The 21,946-nt window shown below is 42.3% G+C and overlaps 1 protein-coding gene across 1 annotated transcript; it reads right to left on the reverse strand.

Moving 5' to 3' along the window:
* Positions 1-2,578: 2,578 nt before the first annotated feature.
* Positions 2,579-20,646, reverse strand: tprg1 (tumor protein p63 regulated 1). The gene is made up of 6 exons (XM_029001098.1): positions 20,504-20,646; positions 20,073-20,323; positions 18,995-19,086; positions 14,215-14,391; positions 4,535-4,688; positions 2,579-3,408 (listed from the first exon to the last, which is right to left on the reverse strand). Exons 2-6 carry the CDS (start codon positions 20,304-20,306, stop codon positions 3,214-3,216), a joined length of 852 nt encoding a protein of 283 aa, XP_028856931.1. The 5' UTR covers positions 20,307-20,323; positions 20,504-20,646; the 3' UTR covers positions 2,579-3,213.
* Positions 20,647-21,946: the final 1,300 nt, after the last annotated feature.

Consider the following 21,946-nt stretch of genomic DNA (forward strand, 5'->3'; position numbering starts at 1 on the left):
CCCCCCCCATCCCCTCCAAAAAAGGAAAATGCACTCGTCGGACCTGCACAGTAACTCTGCCTTGCGGTGCAGCATATTTGGGGGGGAGGCAGGGGGTTGGCTGTCGAAGATGTTCCTGGGAGATGCACAGGCTTAGTGCCACAATATCGGGGCTACTGTTGTCTGGAATTTGTCTAATGTTACTCGCCCTAAGCATCCCATGCTGCACGGGGTGTCAGCTGGGGTCAGGCCAGGTCACAGTAGCCCCCCCCCTCATCGCCTTTCGCTTTGCCAGTCATAATCCACTTTAGGGCGAGGGAGGGCAACCGGGAACAACGGCACTACAGGGCTGTCTAAAGAGACAAGACCTGACCTTCTGATGGAGGTTGACCTCAGAAGAAAAGAGGACACTGCAGACCCTCAAGGAACCATTCCAGCAATCATGCATTCTGTCAGTTTCCTGTGTTCTCTATTATGTGGCATACAGTAGTGTGCAAATGGTTAAGGCGTTCACAAATAACAATTTAATTTGATAATACTGTTAATATCTAGACATCTGTTACAACACCTGTATTATATTGTTGATCAGTGAACAACAGGTCTCTTTCTCTATACACCTACTGTCATTACTCAATGAAATAAATGGTTCAGGCGAATCAATATTTGAACAATGTTTGACAAAATTGCTTGCTGCTTATATAAACAGTGGTTTTGTTTTCACTGTTTTTGCACAGTACTGTACATGCAACCTGTGATACCGTTGCGTTGCTGGTCCTGATCCTGGATCTATATGAGCAATGCTAAGGTAGTCATATTTAGGGATTGGGGTAAGAGGTTGTTTTTTCAGAATCAGCCTGATGCCTTATTTCCACTCAGAAGTTGTGGCAAGTTAAAGAAGCATTTAAGTTGGCATGTACTGTTTTTTTTTTCAATTTGATTGAGGAGGAGCCCATATTTCATGGCCATCGGCGGTGTCTTACCTTTTCAGATAGGAATGTGGAGAGAACAACACTCATTAGAAAGCCTTGGGGTGATTAATCTTCAGAATGTGTACAGCACATCTCTCATGAAAAAAAAAAAAAAAAAAGAACACCTGAACAAGACGGTAAAATGGTGGATTGCAAGGAAGTTTATAACCCACGCCCATCAACACTTCTGGCACTTGACAGTCAAGCAGTGGTTGGCCTAACGGGTACGGAAACAGACCCGTAAAGGTAATTGCCAAGGTGCCACTGAGCAAAGCACCGTCCCCACACACTGCTCCTCAGGTGCTTTTCATGGCTGCCCACTGCTCACCAAGGGTGATGGTTAAATGCAGAGACCACATTTTATTGTGTGCACCGTGTGTGTGCTCCTGTGTTTCACAATGACAATCACTTCACTTTCACAACTTTGTTGCCCACAGTCTAAAGGGGTGCAACAGCCACTGCTGAGAACAAAACTGCCAATGAAATGCATACTCTGAGCCCTAAAGGGAAACCAGCTTTACAATTGATGTGTTACAGACATTTAACAACGCTCCTCTCCTTTAAAAGGTCTTTCTCCTGTTTCACATGGCCCTCCAGCTGAATTTTACAGCCATAGCTTTGGGCATGTTAAGAAGGGTATATATTAAGATCTTATTTCTGTTTTAGGACAAGTGATAATATACGATATTTTAAACACTCATAATTGCCCTTATAAAATCATGTCCAACTTGTATAGAACTATCAAAAACTATATATTCATAATGAAGAATAAAGAATAAAATGAGCCCAGGTGAAGTTGGGTTCTCACCCTGTGAAACACTAACAATGCATTAACACATAGGTGACACATATTATTTTACAAAGATTGCATAAAAAGTTGCCAGTTTTCGGCCAGAATTTTTGAGCCACCTGTGAGATGCCCTGGGGGGGCAGTGCAGCTCCTGATCCAGGATTAGGAGACACATCTTCTCTCTCAGCTTTGAGATATTAACCCTTTCAGACATAAGCAGCAATCATTAAATCGTAATGAGACACAAAGGTGTTCAAAAAGAAACAACAATATTTAAATATGATTGAACATGACTGCATAATACAGTCAATATTAAAAACCCCAGAAAAGAAAGTGGAGAAAAAAATGGGTAATTTGATCTGCCTTCCTTCCTCACTCCCTCCTCACAGATCCATGTAGTACCTGTGTAGGTCATCATGTTTTTTCTTTATAACTTCTGAGAGGTTAGAAAAAACAGAAAAGAAAGAACATCACAAAAGTTTTAAAGATGCAGACCCTTCCCAAGCTTTCATTAGGACCTACACTAGCCATCAGGTGCCAGTAGCTACCTCCAGACACACTGTCATTCTGTGGAATAGGAATACATGACAGTCATTCACAGTGAAATCAAGGTTTAAACAGCAAAAAGATATTGTGATTTCTCTAACTCTATAATTGATGCACTATAGCATTATTGACAGCTAATATAGAATGCATGGGTCAACGTAAGCAAGGTTCAAATTTCAGATCTTCAGTGTATTCTCTTGAAGATCAGCTGCACAAATCATGAATATACAATATGTACAATTGTGTTTTTGTTTGAGACACATATATACAAATAAAACAAAAATACAACTCTGCATGCTGTAATTTGGCAAGGCCATTTTATCACGATACCACAACAGAAACAATAAGCAGGCTTCATCACTGATTGCCACGGTTGTCATGCCATAGCAACAAGCACTGTGTATGAATGCACAGTCCAAATTACAGAATCAGGGGAATTCCACAGGACAGCTTGGCAGCAGAGACACACTCCAACAATCAAACAAATATGACACATGCACCAGTGAGTCTGCAGCAGGTAGGATGACATGAGGGGAAGAGATGGAGGAGAACAAATCCTGCAACACTGGAGCTACAAAGAAAACAGACCTGACAGACATGGTACACCATCAGAGCTGAGAGACAGTAAAAAGCAGAGGAAAAATTTCTGCCGAACTGGTCGGTATAAAAATCTTCTGTAAACTTCCTTCCCTTCTCATTCCAGTCCAGAACACACGATGAAAAAGGCAGGTTGGAATGAAAACCACTAATTTACTCTTGACCGTAGTTTACAGTTAATAAAAGAATAAAAATTACACAAGCACCCCATAAATAAACACATTTTAAACAAATGTGGAAAAAAAAGGGTTTTATTACTGATGATGATTTTCATTTATATGTAATCATTAATAATTGAAGTAAAAATATAGTTTGTAGAGTTTACAACCAGGCTCAGTAGCCGATGTTGCCACGTGCTACACAGTAGCCCAGCTTGTTCTGATTCCCAATGAAGGACATGGCTCCCACGTAGGCCTCGATCTCAATGGGCTGGTTCAGCACCGTCACGCCATTGGCCTTGTCGGGAATGGGCTGCTTGGCCTGGGCCCTCAGAACCGCATCTGTGAGTTGCTCCCTGAAGTTCCGGATCTGATTAAAGAGGGAAGGAAAAATGCTCCAAACATTAGTACATTCTCCTTTACTTTTCATCCCTTGTCTTCTTTCCTACATGCTTTTGATTACAAGGACAAAACCAGGTATTTGTGGAATGGAATGGGAATAGGTGCGATCAGGGGGTAAATTAATAGTATTATGATATGCACGGTCACCTGGACAGGCCTCCACCTTGAGGCTCAGACATTTAGAGTCTGGCTGGGAGGTACAGGTGGGGCAGATGGGTCAGAAAGTCTAAGGGAATATCAGTATGGTCAACTGCTGACGTAATCCTTCGTCCAACTTTAGAAACACTTCTTCTGGGGCCAGAAAATGTATTGGTGGTATGTTTTTTAATCACGTTAATGACAGAGAACTGATTTAATTCCAATACAGCACCCATGCCACCACATGGTAGAAGGCAGACCAACTGCATTCAAGAGGCAGCAACAGCAAAGCAGAATAAAACACACTATTGAGAGTGCAAGGGGGTGCATGAACAGAAAAAATCTAGCAGACAAAATGTATTGGGCTTTGACACTCCCGCTTCCCTCATTTTCAAAACAATAGTCCCAATACATAGTATTTGTTCCTTGATGTTACGTGCTGTTCAAAATAAAATATCAGATCCATAAATTAAACACAGAATGGTTCTATAACAGGGTAAAAAAAAACAATGCCTTGGGCAATAACCTGTAAGCCGAGTAACAGCTCATAGGGTTTGAGGTGGGAGTTCATACATGAGTGCCTCCCAACTCCCGATAACAAATTCCAGAGAAATCAGCTCTGTCATCCAGGCAGGAGGAAGCTGAGAGCTGGCATTGATTGGCACGACTTTATTCCATGCTGTCCCACGCCTCGGTCATGGCCCATTGAAAAAGCTGCCAGTAAAAGGAAAATCAACCCCAAATGCTACTTTGAAAAGTTGGACAAAATAGCTTTAGAAATACAATATTTTTTCTGTTCCCAAATTTGGAGAGTGGTAGTATCTCTGTACCTCCAGGAAACACCAGTTAAGTTTCACTCAAACTTAACACTAGTACAAACATTACTGTATCAATACTTCTATCACATAGTTTAATTAGTAAAAAGTATTGAATAAACCCCTGATGTTTGCACCTACCTCACACAACACAGCAAAGTGCTCATTGGTGCTCCTAACAGGGTGGTAGGTGAAGGTGCAGTATGGGTAATCCACAGCAAAGGGGTTCCAACGAGATGAGAAAAGGGGTTCTCTTCGGAGGTCCCAATAAACACGCACACCCTCACCAGACCTCCTGAGAAGAAGAGCCAGAGAAGAACATTTCTCTTCAGCTTTTATCTTTATTTAATGCTCCAATTTCCCTCTGTTTTTCTAAGAATTTTCTGAAAGGTCGATGCTTGTGACTCATCTGGAATTGACATGACTAAATGATGGGCATGGCCATCGTGCTCCATGAACTGTCTGATGTGTTCCTCATCTCACCATCACTGATTACCTGATGTGTATTCACCTTTCTGTCCTGTGTAGGTGCATCTCGCCTCTGCTCTGTCTTTTGTCTACCTAGGTGGAGGTTTCATGAGTGTTTTCCTGTACATATTTTCTGGGTCTGGTTTTGTTCTGGTCCTTATTTTGTCCTTCACATATAAAACAGACAGGATTGTGGTGCACTTGCGCCTCCTACCTCTCCCTCATGTTTCCTATTGTACAAACTGACTGCATGCACAGCCCTGATAATGATATATTTTCTATGATTGCCCATACCTCATTCAACAACTTGGTGGTAATGGCACATGAGGTTGAAAATGAGGGTTAAGCCCAAAATATGCTGTAGCATTAGGGTTGGAGAGCCCTGCTGTCGTTGAACCCCCTGCACAAGGTTTCTCCATCAAAAACCACATCAGAGCATCAGTGGCCGAAGGACTGATGTGGAGTTTCTGTGCATAAACGCCTCCCTTTGGTGCCCAGTCTAGCATTGTTACCCTGTCCTGTGAGTAGAGTCTATTTTTTCATTTGTGTTTTAAAAATGATGCTATGCTGTGCCTTTGTGTCCAGCCTCAATTAGCGACAATGGAAGAAAATCCATAACTGATGTCACATTGAATTTTCCGCCTCGGGGCGAAGTGCCTAACTTTGCTGATGACAACTATATTTAGACATGGTCTCTCCAAACATTTAAAAATAAATCACAGCATGAATAAAAACTCCCCAGCGTTCATATGGAGCCAGGAAAACGATCATGTGGAAACGACCAGAGCCTCTACAACTGCTGAAGCCTATTATATCGCCCAGTGATTTTCACACACACGTGCATGTGTGTGCACACACAAGTTTTCTTGAAATTAGGTCAGTTTGACCCCTGCAGCCCGGTGGCACGGCTGCACCAATGTTTACCAAGTTTACAATGTTTACCCCTAATGTTTACTGAGCTTAAAGGCAAATCTCAGTTGGTTCGCCAGCTTCTTTCTCTGCATCATCCTTTCTCTTCTCTTTCACCATTCTGAGTAAATAGATTTTAATGAAAAGGGCTCGAGGGCATGACTTTTTTTTTTTCTCTTTCTTGCATCTGATGAAACCTCGGAAGATGACTCCATGCCTGGCAGCAAACTCGGTGCTTTCAGGGGCCACGTCGTGTACTTTGAAATTTAACTAAAACTCCATTTTCACCAAGGCCTTACATAACAAAGCTTTTATGGCTTACGCATAAATCTTTTCTGTCTTCTGTTATTTTGTATGGTTTGGAAAGCACAAACCCCAAGTGACATGTTTCCATTCAACACCTGGAAATGCATCTAAAAAAAAAAAAAGCCTGTTTGAGGTAGATATGCACAACACATATCAACTTATCTCTAGTTCACCAAGTCATATGATTCAGATGTTTTCTGGAAATTGGAAATTTGAACTTGACTGTCATCAAATGATTACCACACCGAGTCCACCCTTCTCCGCTTTCCTATATTATTTTTGCTAAGAGTACCCCTTATACAGTAATCATGTCACATTCATGCTAACCGGTTGCTAGTGACCCATACAATCCAGGAAAATGCCACTGTGTGGCATGTCTAGAGGTGATGCATAGGTGAATTCCTCATAAAAAATTACCGAATACCACATTTGATCCTTTATGAAACTGATTTAATGCTTGACCTGTATTACCAGGACGTTTGGTTCATCCCATTTTTGAGCACACATGGCTGCAGGTAAACTGGGCTGTGAACCACTAAGCAGCATGCCGCTGGGTGACTTATAAGCATTTCTGTGCAGATAAATGGCTAATTTCTGCCCTGCAGGCCTCACCTTGCTCTCTCCCCTCATACAGTCTAATACACTCTTTTCCTCTTTTTGGTCCGGAGGGGACAATGTGATATGCAGTCCATTTTCAGGTTCTAGTAAAGACATGTCACTTCTGTCTTTCATTCTCACCATCTTATTCTTGGCACTCCACCAATACAGCCCCAGGATATCCAGAACCAGATATTATATATCTATGCGCATTTCGGTTACTTTAATTACATCACCAATAAATAATGCGATAGGCTACACCAATCAACCACAGGTTACAATGATGTGTGGCAGTATGTAGGATATATTAGTCAGCAAGGACTTGAGCAAAACTTTCAATTGCATAACATCTGCAGAATTGCAGTCTGCATTGAACAGGACCTACCAAAGGTAGTTCAATAATGGAAAATGGCTACATGGGCATCAATGGCTTATTGATGCATGTGACGAGCAAGGCTGGCCAGTGTTGTTGAACTGGGTAGGAATGGCTACTGTAGTTACACATATGTACCACTCTATGGAACAAATAATATCAAATAATGAATATCAAAGGAGCAACACACCTAAAAAGTTGAGTCACTGTGTAGCCTCCCCTCTTGTTTATAGCCCGTAAATGTCTGGAAACGGAGAAGACCAGCTGCTGGAGTTTTGGAAAAAGAATATTGCTCCATTCTTGTCTGAATATAGGATTGTAACTGCTCACCTGTCCTGGGTTTTCCTTGTCGTATAACATTTTATGACACACTATGCAGTGTAGTATTGTCTTTTGGAAATTTTGTCCCTGATAAAGAGATCTAATTTTCTAATACACCTTGCAGCATTGATGGTGCCTTTCCAGACGTTAAAGGTCCCAATTCCATAGCCACTGGTGCACCCTCATAGTATCAGATATGCATGCTTTTGAAATTAGTGCTGATAACAAACCAGATGTTCCCTCTTCTCTATAGTCTGAGGGATGTGCTGTCCATGTCCACAGTTTTCCAGTTGGTCTCTGTCAATTTAAATGTATCCAGAGCTCAGCTTCTGAATCATCTTCACATATTGCTGCTTTTTTGCATTTGTTTGATGGCACTGTCCTTTGTGTACAGAGATTTCACAAGATTCTCTGAATCTGTCCACGATGAGCAATTTAATGTTGAGCAAGATTATATTGGAACCGTTCCACAAATTGTAGGTTTGGTGAACCTCTCCCCATCTTTACTTCTGAGAGATTGTCGAAGATGCTCTTTTTAAATGCTGTCATGTTTTCAGTTAATGTTGTTGCCTGCATCCAAACTATCTTAAGACTTGCTGCTGCCATCAAATGGAAAATGAGAAAAGCGTGTAGTTTTAATATGCTTTCTACATTGTTATGGATTAAATGTATCTTAATGAGATTATTGCATTTGTATTTATTTCCCTTATTACACAGCACTGGAACTGTTTTTTTTATTCTTTCTCCCCATCAGTGAGTGAATTTTCCATGTTTACCCTGAAATCTGAATATCATTGAGACTACAAGGAGAACTTCGACAAGATTTTTTTGTGATGCATCTTAAAAGTCAAACACACCCTGAACACACCTTGTGCAAGACTGCTTCCTGCCAAGTGAAATAGTGAGCCCTGGGGCTACAGAATGAACGGCTCATCTGCAAGTCACCAAACTCAAGGGAAGGGCCCAGTCTGAAAACACCATCATTTCTGCTCTTGTTTGCACTGGCACTTTCCACGTTAACAATGACCGCTGAGGTTTGGGTGGGTCCATCCATCCCCCAGAGCAAATGTTACACTTGACAGACCCGAGGGGGGAGAGGAGGTTTACACAAAAGCAATGTGAGTTGAGACTGATTATGATAAATACTGGCTATGTGAGAAGAGGGGAGGTTTGTATACACTAACCTTTGTATATACAGACAGCAATTGCCTGCTTATGAGTGTGTGCGGCGTGTGTATGTAGCCACACATATGTCTGTGTGGGTTAGGGAACAACAAAAAAAAAAAACGGAGAAAGCTCCAAATGATTCCTCAGGTAAGCTATCAGCAGGGAAGAGCCAGTCCAGACAGGCCCAGCAGGGCAGGGCTTCATCAGCTAGAGGCTCTTGGAGTCTTTGGTGTGTTTATGGTACAGCAGTGGGGTTTGGACTTTCACTGATTGCCTTGGGATAGAGAGCAAGGGTTGCACGGTAAAAATATGAACTATACATGATAGTTATTAATTAGCTTGTCACACCAAACGACCACTGCAGACCCTGCTCATTACAACATTACCTACAAGGAGTGGCTGTTAGCATGTTCTGAATGAAGTTAGGCTGCAGGGTGGCGTGGTGGTTAGAGACATGGCCTCACATCTCCAAGGTCGAGCATTTGAGTGTGTGAGTGAATAGTCAGTCAATTATGTGTATGTGTGTGTGTGTGTGTGTGTGTGTGTGTGTGTGTGTGTGTCTGTGCGCATCCTGTGATGGACTGCCCCTGGTGAGTCTCACCTTGCGCCCAATGATCCAAAATGGGCTGATTAGGACAAAGAGATTATGGAAAGTGAGTGAATGAGTGAAGTAGATACAAAAGTTATGCTTAGCAGAAATCCCAGCTACAAAGTGGCATGTACATCAATTTTACCCAGTAGGGGGCAGTCCTTCCACAGGTCCTGTTGCTTTGGAAAATATTCTGCAACCTTCTTTTAAATGGCATTTCATGCCTATACATTATGGGAATTAATCTACTATCTGCAAGAAAGCTATCAAAGAAAGTGATTGTCATTGCAAAACACCACAGAACAGCTTACGGTGCTTCCAGAATGTGTCATCTGCTTTTAACCCACCACCCTTGGTCACATTCACAAAGGCTCAAAAGAAGATACGAGTTGTTGAATGTTGAATTTTACTAGAAGCTACGTGCAATGGACTTTTCTCAAAGTGTTCCTGTACCTACCTTATTACCACAGCTGGCCTGTAGTCTGGGTGCAAGCAGGTACAAGGTGCCTGTCTACAGGGCAGTATTTCTAATAGTGGCTAGTGTACTTGATGCACACACATATATGAATACAAACACACACACACTACATGTATTCTTAGCTACACATTTTGAAAAGCGTCACTAAATTCCTGCTGCCTGTATTCTTAGAGGCAGAGGACTCGTAATTCAACACACAAGATAAATATGAGGCCCAGCCTCAGCTGTCATGGCAAGTAGCCCACATTGTGCGAGAGCCAACACACAAATCCCTCATTGCTCAACAGAGCCCACTGGGCCGGCAGCACCGCAGCATCTGTCCCCTCAGTCCCCTTTGCCCATCGCTACGTTCCTGCAGACCTCCACCACCAAGAAAAAAATGTAACAAGGAAAGAAGAAAAATAGAAAATGGGGAGAAAGGTAAGGAGTGACAGGGATATTCACAACAGACAGAATGCAATGAAGCTGGCAATGAAAAGGTAAAGGGGGGGTGAAAGAGAGAAAGAGAGAGTGTGAAAGAGAGAAAGAAACAGACGCACAGGGAAAGATAGGGCCTGAGGGCGAGGCATGGCCGAGGTCCAACAGGTGACTGAGAGAAAACGTTGCCTCAGAACGGCACTGCAGAAATGAACGCTTTTGCACAATGCACTGTGCAAAAGCACAGTGTACTTTCTATAAGCATGATCATTTATGCAAATCCCTAAATGCCTTACAGGACACAACTGTGGCCATTTACCTTTTCCTGAAAAACTAAAATCTTGTTTACCCAAGAAAAACAGAGTGATTGCTGAACTCGACTAAAGACAATGCAGGAATGGGAATGAGGATCATAACAATTGCTTTGACAAACTTTGACATGAACTAGCTTAACATTTTGAATGAAAATCCAATGTGCCAATCGTTATGCCAAATCTGTGGCTTTAACTCTCCACTAAAGACTGTTAACTCATGTGCCACACCTCTCCCTCCAACAATTACTGCCGTAAAATGCACTCTTGGCGCGGTAACATGGCCACTACAGCAAATAACAGAGTTTATAATTACTTAAAAAGCATCTTGCGAAATATCTGTGGACACTTGTGGACAGACATGGTGCTGCTCTGCCACTAAGACAGGGCTTGGCTGACATTAGGCTGGTTAAATCTGCAAGGGTTGGACGGGGTGGATGGTGCAGGAATATTTAAAAATGAGAAAGGTCTCCATCTGCTGGTGTACAGCAGAAACATCCATTTCATCTACTGACATATATAGTTGTGTACTTTTGTCAAAATAAATCTCAGTCCAAGTGGAACCTAACACAGAACATAATACAATTTGTGATACATACCTATTCAATTATATTTTTATTTAAGAAATCATGAGACTTTTGTACCAAAAAATAATACGGAATATCAAATTCCTTCCTTTCACTTAATGTTTCCTGACAAAAGCCTGAGCCACAGGCCAACAACTCAGAGGTGGGGCTATCGACAGTACATGCATAACACTAAGAGTGTTTACATATCTCCAGTCTGTCACATTACATCGTGACAACACAGTACGAAAAGTAGCAAATACTTTTAATAATTAATACTTACATTAATACTTACAAGAAGCCATGGCAAACTGCAGGCGCTACAAGAGTTACTGTAAAACCACTACTAAAAAGTAAGTGTGCCAGTAAGGCCTGAAAGAACTTGATCTGTGATGAAAGACTCTGTGAATGTTATTATTACTCCCCAATCGGGGAGTGGTGGCCTAGCGGTTAAGGAAGCGGCCCTGTAATCAGAAGGTTGCTGGTTCGAATCCCGATCTGCCAAGGTACCACTGAGGTGCCACTGAGCAAAGCACCGTCCCCACACACTGCTCATGGCTGCCCACTGCTCACTCAGGGTGATGGGTTAAATGCAGAGGACAAATTTCACTTCACTTTCAATGACCAGTCCAGACATAAAAAGAGAAAAAAGAGGAGAAAATAGACAAATTTCCATCACTCAGCCCAATCCCACCCAGCTTGCATATTGAAAAAAATCAAATAAATAAATACATAAAATTGGCTGTGGTGGCCTAGCGGAAACGGACCGGTAAGGTTGCCGGTTTGGTATCCTGAACCGCCGAGGTGCCAATGAGCAAAAGCATGGTCCCCACACACTGCTGTAAAATAAAAATAAATAGTTGTTTTTAAAAAAAGTGAACTTGATGTGAAAGAGCACAGCACACGGTGACACAACAAAATGTGTCCTCTGTATTTAACTGTGTGCTGTGTTCACTTTTTTTTTTTAAAAAACAACTATTTATTTTTATTTTACACAGTCTATTTAAAATGTACTGCAGCAGCATGCTACAATTTCTTTTTGTAGCATGCTGCTGCTACAGCAGTTTAGAAATAAAGTGAAGTGATTGTCACATGTGATACACAGCAGCACAGCACACAGTGCACACAGTGAAATTTATCCTCTGCATTTAACCATCACCCTGAGTGAGCAGTGGGCACCTCAGTGGCACCTTGGCAGTTCGGAATTCGAACCGGCAACCTTCTGGTTACGGGGCAGCTTCCTTAACCGCTTGGCCACCACATGTACACCTGGCCTGTTATGTAAGGTGGTACTGAAGAAGCAGCAAAGGCTCTTCAAACATCCAACATCTTGACATCAGAGACCCAACATAGCCTAATAAAACCAGTCAGTTGTTTTCTTAATTACCTTTTATTCAGGTCGGTTTCATTAAGTAACAACACTTAAGCTCAAGCAAGTTCCCAAAGCGTTCCTAGATGTTAAAAATAAAATTCCTTTAGTTGAATCTCTGGTGAGTGTGGGGGGAAAAAAGCCAGAATAAAGAGACAGAATGGAGAACAGAGGCAAGAGAAAAGCGTGGCAGAAAAGCCTTTAGTTACTCTCCCCTGAGACTCCAGGGTGATTTTCAGCAGCGTTTTATTTATAATTGAATGTAATGTGGGCCGATAAAGGCCCGACGATGCGAGCTGGCCTTTCGGAGCGCTTCATGCCACATTATGTTTTTATTCATCAAATTAGTTTTACTTGGGTTGAGGTCCCCCGAGCCAGCTTTAAAAGGTTAGTCTGAGAAAACGACATTAATTTCTGCCACTAATCAGCTACACTGCAGCAGGACTTGACAGAAGCGCGCCGTGACAAAGTCTCACCTCTCTGCCAAAAAGCCTTTTTGCCTGCCCTCTCCACTCCACAATCCTCGCCTTGCCGCTAGGACAAGAGGACAGCTGCCCTGCCTCGCCGCGGTGCCCTTTTTGGTTCGAGCCTCTTTGCTCTCTGTGTGCTTTCTAACCAGCAAACAGCTTCAGTGTTTTTTCCTGGTAAATGATTCATAGCACTTTGTCTCGGCCTTCACTTCCCTTAAAAGCTACACTGGAAGCAGCAGACGAGCGAGTTGCAGACAAACACTGGGAATCTCAAAGAGAATCATAGTTTTGGGGACTGGTGGAGCGTGAGACTTGGCACACGCCCTCTTTCACATCATTATTCGGTGTGGCCTAATCGCCGGTGCAATTTCAACTGTGATTTCGGCTAATTTTTATTATTTTATTTATTGAAAGCTATTTTAAGAGAGAATAAGATACAATGCCCTTTGTTCCTGTCAGGGAGAGTTTTTGGTGCAGCCCAGTGGAATTACTGTCTGATCCTACTAGGCTATTGATATACTTGCATTTTTCATCGCAATGATCACTGAGATGTTTTTACAGCTTTAGAGTTAGTTCATCTCTCTTTCTCCCTGTCTTTGTATCTTGCACCTCTGCTTCTGTGAAAATGGGGTTTCTGTGCATCCTACAAAAGCTGCTGTAAACTACATTTAGTCTGGCATGCAAAAGATGCACACATGCAAAATTATTTGCAATGCAGACATGCAGCAGGTGAGCGACTCAAACATGTTTAACCTCTGATATATGTAAAAACCTAATTTTATTCTGCCAATCCCCAGCTTCTCACAGCACAATGAAATGAATCAAGTTCGATGTACGCAGCTACAGGTTTAATAACAAAGAAATAAAAAAAAACAAAGTTTTATTTTTGGAAAATGTAAAAACCCCAACCTCATCCCATGCTTTTACAACCCTTTCACATATTCTACACCATAGCCATCATTCAATCTAGTTATACACTACAGGGAAGTGCATCACATGCATGATAATAATATATTAACTCTCAAGTGAATTAACTGCAAACTGTAACTACAAGTTCAGCAACAGGTGAGTCAGGTGAATAAGGAAGAAAATGAACAACTACACAAAATGTCTTACCCACATAGACAGTAACAGTTAACACTGGTTAGAGGGGAATTCATGTAATTAATTAATATGTCCTGCACATAAAATATGACAAGGGTTCTGTTTTAAGTGTATTACATCCAAATACCAAAATACCAATAAACAAAAAAGTTTGGGCACTCATCATGTACACCTCTTTTGGCAAGTATGCTTTTTTCATTCTTAATTGATGGAATCTGGCTTGTTTGTCCACAGGTTGACCGTTTGAGCTCTGTCCACATATTTTAATAATGCTTAGGCCAGGGGACATCCCAATGACAAAAATAAATAATTGCTGTCTGTAGTGTGGAGAAATTTAGACTTGAATATTGGAAGCATGTTAGGAAAGTGCACTTACTTGAGGAGTGAATGTTGTGGGAAGCAGAAGGAACCATGAACAATGCGGTCCACAATGTTGAGAGGGACCCTCTGGACCTGCTCACAGTTGAGCATGACAAAGTCATACTTGCAGATGAGGAAGGAATTTTCAGTGATGAAGACCAAACGCTCCTTTTCATTGTTCCAGTGGTCAACCCTGCAGTGGACAGAGCACAGTATTTGAGAAAATACTGTGGTGTTATGCAATGAGCAGCGTATACAGGGGACTGAAACAACTCCCTGCTCACATCAAAGCTGTTTTTGGTAAATGTGCCATGTAGTCCCCAAAAGTACATAATTCAAAGCAAGCCTAATACCTTTAAAGAGTATCACCCTCCACTTCAGAATCCCCCCCCCTTCAATTTAAACGATAAAATGACAAAAATAGCATAATAGCTAAAACATTCAGCACATAATATCACAACAAAATGTTATTTTAATTTTAAATCCATCCATTTGTTTATTTTGTTGTTTATGTTTCATTCATGTTAGATTCCTGATTTTTCCAGCAGAAGTGTTTGACACTTTTGTGATCCATAAAAAAAGGTTATTCATGGGAAGGTTTGACTTTATTTGGTGATGCAGCAACACTGCTGCAACACTGAGGAACCCTGACGTAAATAATAGCATTTAATGATGAAACAAAACATTGTGAACTTTGAAAAGGAATCATCATACCCTTCAAAAAGTCGACTAGAGAGAATATCTGACTGAACCAAAAACATTTGTTCAGCTGTTAAAGTATGAATATTATAACATTTTGCCATAAAAACTAATCTTTAGAATGAGGAAAGTGGGAGCAGTTCCTGGAAGGAAGGTCAAGTCACAACTGCCTGCAATTGCATACTGCAAAATGCATACTGGGTGATTTATATTTTAACAACGTCTTCTGTTATTCCAAGACAAAATGTGTACATAGTCAAATATGTATTTACTGTCAGCTTCAAAGTTGCTCTGATATGCTTGCAAGTATCCCTATAGGCCCCTGAAGAGGAAAAAGCAGTAAGCACGCATGAGACCACCCTTTCAAGACCCATTGTACACAGTTTGCTGCAACCCTGGGCTTGTGTTTGGCTCAAGCATAACAGAGTTGTCGAGCCTTTTAACCCCAATTGTGCACTCCTTCAGATATGTGCATGCATTAAGGATGGCTCAGGGGCATGGAAGAGAAAGAAGGAATGGAGGAAAGAGTGAGCGAGAGAGAGAAAGGCAGTCTAAACTGGAATAGATAATGACACAGGCAAAGTCTGTTTTCAAGATGCAGAGGAAAAGTGAGCTGATCCCGCTCTGCTCCACTTTAAAAATCTCTTCCTCCAGCCCTTCTAGCGGGTATGACATGTTGAATTAATTGATGCTGTGATGATGCCTGAGTGTTTTCCCAGTGCTCCCCACTGCACGCCACTGATTCAGTGCCGAGTTGGGTCTGAATGGAAGGAATGTGTGCCTCTGAATGCTGCTACTACCATATCGCGACCATTGCAATGTATTTACTTAAAATATATCATTTTTACTGTAATGTCGAAGACGACATAGGCAGCAGGAATATATAAGAGGCTTGTAAAACCAGGCCTTTTGGAACCATTCTATGATGAGCCAACAACAATGCACCACGACTTCGTGTCATGGAGAAAGCGTGACTATTTGGGACAGAAAGCAGCAGCTAATCAGATGAGCTCAGAATCTACAGATTCATTTTATTTACTCACAGTACATGCAAGACACACACACACACACACACACACACACACACACACACAACACAGAACAGAGGTTTGGGTGGACAAGTGTCTCAGGGCTCCCAAGAGACATAAGCTCCCAAGCCTTACAAGCCACCAAAAACTGTGACTTTTCCCTCTTGATCTAGAAATCTCGCTGCAGTTACTAAGTACTTTGTCATCTCAGATTCAACACTGTAAGCTCCTTACCGTCATGCACCCTCATTGTGTGAGAGGGAGTGGGTGTGCGCGTGGGGACAGAAACAGGCAAATTGGATATATTATTAATTATCACGTGGCAAAGCCTTTAAACCATTTTCCTGAATGCACAACGGAAGACTGATTCGAGGTGACGGCCATGAGTGCATTTTGCTAAATGTCCCTCTAGCCTCTTGCTTTCTGTTGTTTTCATTTTAATTATTTTATTCCCCACGCATTTACTTATTTACAGAACATGTAGCGGGATAATTGACTCAAACTGGCAGCGATGCTCAAACAGAAAGGATCAATGAGAACCTTGTGTGGCACAGATTCATTAGGACGCCATGCACCAGACAGTTGGCTGCCCTATTTATTTATTTAGCAAGCTAGTGAAGACATTGCAATTTCAGCTCCTTTATAATTTCCTGAACAGACTCATACCTCGGTCCTGAAAACCTCAGGAAGCATCACATGAATTAAACAGAAGAAAGAAAGGAAGGAAAGGTCTGGATTTTCCCCCGGACAGCACATAAGCATGCAAGCATACAAAAGGGGTCAACTCAAGCAAGCAAAATTATAATACAAAAAAAAAATTTAAACAACAGAATGAAATCACGTTCACTCTTTATTATAATGAGTTGTCATTACTCAAAATGAAAACTAGACTTACAGATTTATGGGTTTTGGAGGTTGTTCACATGGTTCAATGTTTTATCATGCTGTACAGTTTGTTCAAGAAACACATGAGTAGAAATGTCACGTCCAAAGGCTGACGGGGAAGGAAGCGTAGAGATGGGACATCTGATCAAGGGATTTATAGAACCAACGTAAACCAGCCCGCAGATGTGTGGCGATTGCCAGATATAAATTACTTGGTGCACGTTAATGCAGCAGCTTCTGTCTGCTGCCAAACAGTTCAGTTGACCACCTGATAAATGTTCTTCAGTCTTAGATGCATTACAATTAATCTTTCAACAGTACAAGATGAACAACTAATACTCATTATGACACATAGATTAACTTCTTTTATGGTTTACCTCCCCTTTATATCAGGTATGCTAATTTAGTTGGGTATTATACACACACACTCAAAATTAAAGTCCACAAACACACCACAGACTGAGCCAACTCTGAGGTAATGTCCTTAAAACAAGTCAATGGTGTTGATGATGTCATTTCCACATATGCTCGCTCACTTCTATGGGGTGCTGTCCTCCTGATCCTGCCTCTCTCCTCTTTCATTTACATTTAAAGGTACAGACACAAAAATGGCGCATCCTGGGGAAATTGTGTAATTCTGTACCAAGGCTGAATTTCAGAAAGAGACTTCAGATGAATTAGGAGACCTATATACTGTAAAAGCAAAACATTTTTCAGAATAGGTGACCTTCAACCTTCTAGGTTTAATGAATCCATCTGCTATCTCATCTATCATGGTGCTTCTGGCCCACTTGGTGGCACCACATCCTTGTCTTGGCTGCCTAATCATACTCATTTGTCTCTCACCATTTATCTAATTTATTCCTAATTTAAGCTCCTAAACGTCCTGATGTACTTGTCCCTCATCTGTGTTGGTCAATCTATGTCAAGCCACATATCAGAGAGATCTGCTTTGTTTGTCCCAAAGCAGTTGATTGTTTTTTGCTTTCATTAATAAACACAATGTCACTTGTGCCTCATGACTTATTCCTGACGTGACAATGCCACATGGCAGTGGTAGCATTTAAGGAAATGGACCCATAATCAGAAGTTTTCCCATTCGAATCTCGTAACCTCTTAATGACCAGTCACATACAAATATTTGAAGAGTGCGAGAGGGTGCAAAAAGATGTCATGGGGCACAACATAAACAAATTAATGCAATCAAATAAATTTTCTTGCAGATCTTTGACATGACCAAGACTCAAATTATAACCATTGCCTCATCTCTCAACTATTTATTATATGGAAAATATTTAGTGTTTAATTAAAAAAATGTTTTTTTTTTAATCTCTCAAATGATTAAACTTGCCTGGGATCATTGTCATGCTGGAAGATCCAGCCACATTTCATCTTCAATGCTCTCAAAATCTCACAATACATGGCCCTATTCATCCTTTCCTTAATACCAATCAGTCGTCTTCTATTTTTTATCTCATCTGAACAGAGGACATTCTCCTCTGGATCATCCAGATAGACTCCGGAAAACTTTAGATGGGTCTGGACATGTGATTTGGGTCTTAACCAGGGGGACCTTTCGAGAGCTGCAGGATTTTAATCCATGATGACGTAGTGTGTTACTAATAATAATGTTTGTTACTGTGATCCCAGCTCTCTTCAGGTCATTGACCAGTTCCCCCTGTGTAGTTCTGGACTGTTTCCTCAATGTTCTCAAGATCATTTGTACCCCACGAGGAGAGATCTTGCATGAAGCCCTAGGCTGAGGGAGTGTCACCAGGAGTGACAGTGATTCCATTTTCGAATCATTTCTCCAACATGGGGCAGTAGTGGCCTAGTGGTTAAGGAAGTGGCCCCGTAATCAGAAGGTTGCCGGTTCGAATCCCGTCCGCCAAGGTGCCACTGAGCAAGGCACCGTCCCTGGGCGCATGTCATGGCTGCCCACTGCTCACAATGTGCTTTCATGGATTTTTTTTACATTCTGTCTCTCACAGCTGAAGTAGTACCTATGTTGAAAATAACAGACCTCTCTCATCTTTTGGAGTGTGACAATTTGTACAATCAGTGGCTGCCAAATACTTTTTGCCCCAGTGAAAAAAAATCCCTGCTTTCACTTGCCAAAATGACTTGAGTTTTATTGTTTGATGTCAAAGGATTTTTCTGAACAGAAATAAAAACTAAACTCACTCAGCCATCAGCCAAATACTCTGCACGGCTCCATCCACCTCTGGGTTGAACAAGGCTTTGATGTCCTCCACAGCATGTTCAAGAGTTCCAGGCTGAGCAAATTTATAGCAAATAGAAGAGTAATTAATTTGAATATATAAATACAATAATCACTCACTCATTTTTAAGATTATTACAGTAATGACAATAGGAAACTCGCTCTCACTCTCCCTTTCCATAACAGCTCAGTCCTACTCAGGGTCACGGCTGCTGGAGCCCAACCCCGGACACTGTGCGCAGGTGGTGACTCACTCAGGGCGGGGCGCCAGACCACCATCGGTCACACACACCATTCACTCACACACCCACACCTACGGACAATTCAGTGCCACCAATTCACCATTATGGCTTTTGGATGGTGGTACGAAATCGGAGAACCTGAAGGAAACCTGAAGCAACATGGGGAGAGCGTGCAAGCTCCGCACACACAAGGTCCGAGCCGGGATCCAGACTTGCCCCCAGTAGGAAATTAAGTTGCCACGGCAGTAAAAACTGCTTAATCTAAAGTTGCACTGCAGGGCCTGGGCCTCCCACATCCACTGGGCAGGAGGCAGGGACACACCCAGGGCGAGACACTCAATTTACAGAGGCCAGTGTGAAAATGCTGCAGGAACCTAGACAGGGAAAGCCAGCAGCACACACAGGCCCTTTGAGGTTACTGCACCACGACTCCGCCCAGTAATAACGCCAGTTAATAAAGTAGTGATGTTTTTACAGATATGTAGTTAATCATAGTGACCACAGAAGTAGCCAATTACCAAATTCTGTGAACAAACATTACACAACTTGTTTCATGTAATGTCAGCGTCATGGAGGGACAGGAGAGCCTATCTAGCTGTACCAAATGATATGGCCAGAGTACCATGGTAAATTTGGGTGTATGTAAATAGTTCACCTTGAAGCCTGTAGTTTGCAAAAGGTGGAACTCAGCTTTATCGTAACTCACCATCTGTTCCAAACAGGAACTCATATGAACTGGCAAAAAGAAAAAACTGCTAAATTGCCATAGCAGAATGGAAAGTGTCAGAGAAGTCATTACCCTGAGGACAAAGAACTTCTGCATCTTAAACTGCTCCATGGTGGTAGCCCATCGGTTCCTCTGACCCTCCGTGTTCGGTGTCGGGGCTTCAGCTGGATGTTCTGGTGGTAGGTTCTCCACCTTGGGACTTTGTTGTTCTGGAGCTGGGTCTGGGTACCTCGAAGTGTCCTCCAGCTCCACTGGTCGGAACGGAGCTTCTTCTTTTCCTCCTCCATTTGACATGGTGTCCTGCATGTTGATAACAACTCAAACTTTGCAAAAAAAAAAAAAAAAAAAACTTGTGAAAACTTTAACATTTAAGACAACTTTTTCCAAACGTTTTTTTACAGTGTGGTATTTGTGCACCATTTTTTTTAAACGAAACCACATTTTCTAGTTTACAGTCTGCCTGCTTTTGAAATAAAAGCGCTATAATTTTTCAGACTTCTTACCTGAGTGATGAAGCGGGTTGAATTCAACGCGGGGAACGAAAGCAGGTGCAGCAGAGCGCTTTATTTCCGGCTTCCTGCACGCTGCGTGTACCTACGACGGCGCCGCTGATCCAGGATCTGTAGCCGCCGCGCTCTCCCGCCCGTGACCACGCCGTGGACGCTGATCCCAGAACAGCGGTGCGAGGCCTGGGGGGGGGGGGGGGGGGGTATTTTTCTTTTGCTGCCTTCAGTTTGTCAAGTGGGCGTGAGGAGATGTGATGTGATAAGGGGCGAAAACTGTGCTGCGACACCACCGCTTTCCTCCGGTAAATTTAAACAGAATTACTTTCGTTTTTTGGAGTTGAGAGACGCTTTTATTCCGCGTTGTTCCACGTTCCTCCCGCTCCGCGCCTTTTCTGGGCCGCTGGGAGCGGATTAAACCCTTTTCTGAGAACAAACGGCACTGCACGCTGCGCAGACTCGCTGGTCGCAGAGACATTGTGCCCTTCCTCTTTCAGGCTTCGGCCCTGGCTGTGACGTGCCAGCCTTTAGACACCAATATTCCATGCACCGGTAGCCTACAAAAACCATATCTAACAATTTGGCGAGTGGGCGGCTGCAAATTGTTTGGAGGGTGAATTAGACCTTCCCTCCCTCAAAGCATCAAAAGGCTTAACCATTTAAGCGTCACTTTTCATTCCCGCTAATCGTCTTTGATGTGACATGCTGCAAGGCCATGAATCCTTTCGTGCAATTCTTTGAGAGTGTCATTCACATGGTCCGCTGGAAGTGGGAAAAAACACACACGTATAATTCCCCTTCTATCAAAGAAACATTAACTGTGGTTTCTCCTTTTTTAAAAAAAATGGCTCGCCCCCGCATGCGTGTCCTCGTGATATTGCAGAGGCAGCTCGTCTTTGTCAACAAGCAAGGCCGTCGGATAGAGAGTGCACAGAGTAGCGTGGCTTCCTTCCCGCCATCCTATCATTACCCCAATCAATCTGCCAAGCACCGCTCTTCCATAATGCGATCACAGTTCCATGGGTGGTGGCGGACCTCCCCGCTACACAGTTTGCCTAATACTGTAGCCTAATTGTTCCTGAAGAGTTTTCAGGATGATGCGTTGAATTTTTTTCCTCAATGCACTCTGCACTAGGGCAGCAACAGCTTCAGATTTTTTTCAGATCAACTTATCTGTTAATAAAGTCGAAGTCGAGTCAACATGCGCACCCATGCGCAATCGACTTTCCATTTTAAATCTCCAGCTGTCATACCATCTCCTCCTCCTCCAAAAAAAAAAATATATATATATATATATACACACACACATATATACACACACACATACAATAATACTATATAAAAAATACAAGCGTCTCTAGTATTTGTTTCCTTTTATTTAGTCTGCTTTAGTTCATTGGGGTGAAATAATCTATGCTGGCCAGGTCTCTGTGGCAGATGGAG

The sequence above is a fragment of the Denticeps clupeoides genome, chromosome 13, assembly GCF_900700375.1.
Source record: "Denticeps clupeoides chromosome 13, fDenClu1.1, whole genome shotgun sequence".
In the NCBI taxonomy this organism is placed as follows: Eukaryota; Metazoa; Chordata; class Actinopteri; order Clupeiformes; family Denticipitidae; genus Denticeps; species Denticeps clupeoides.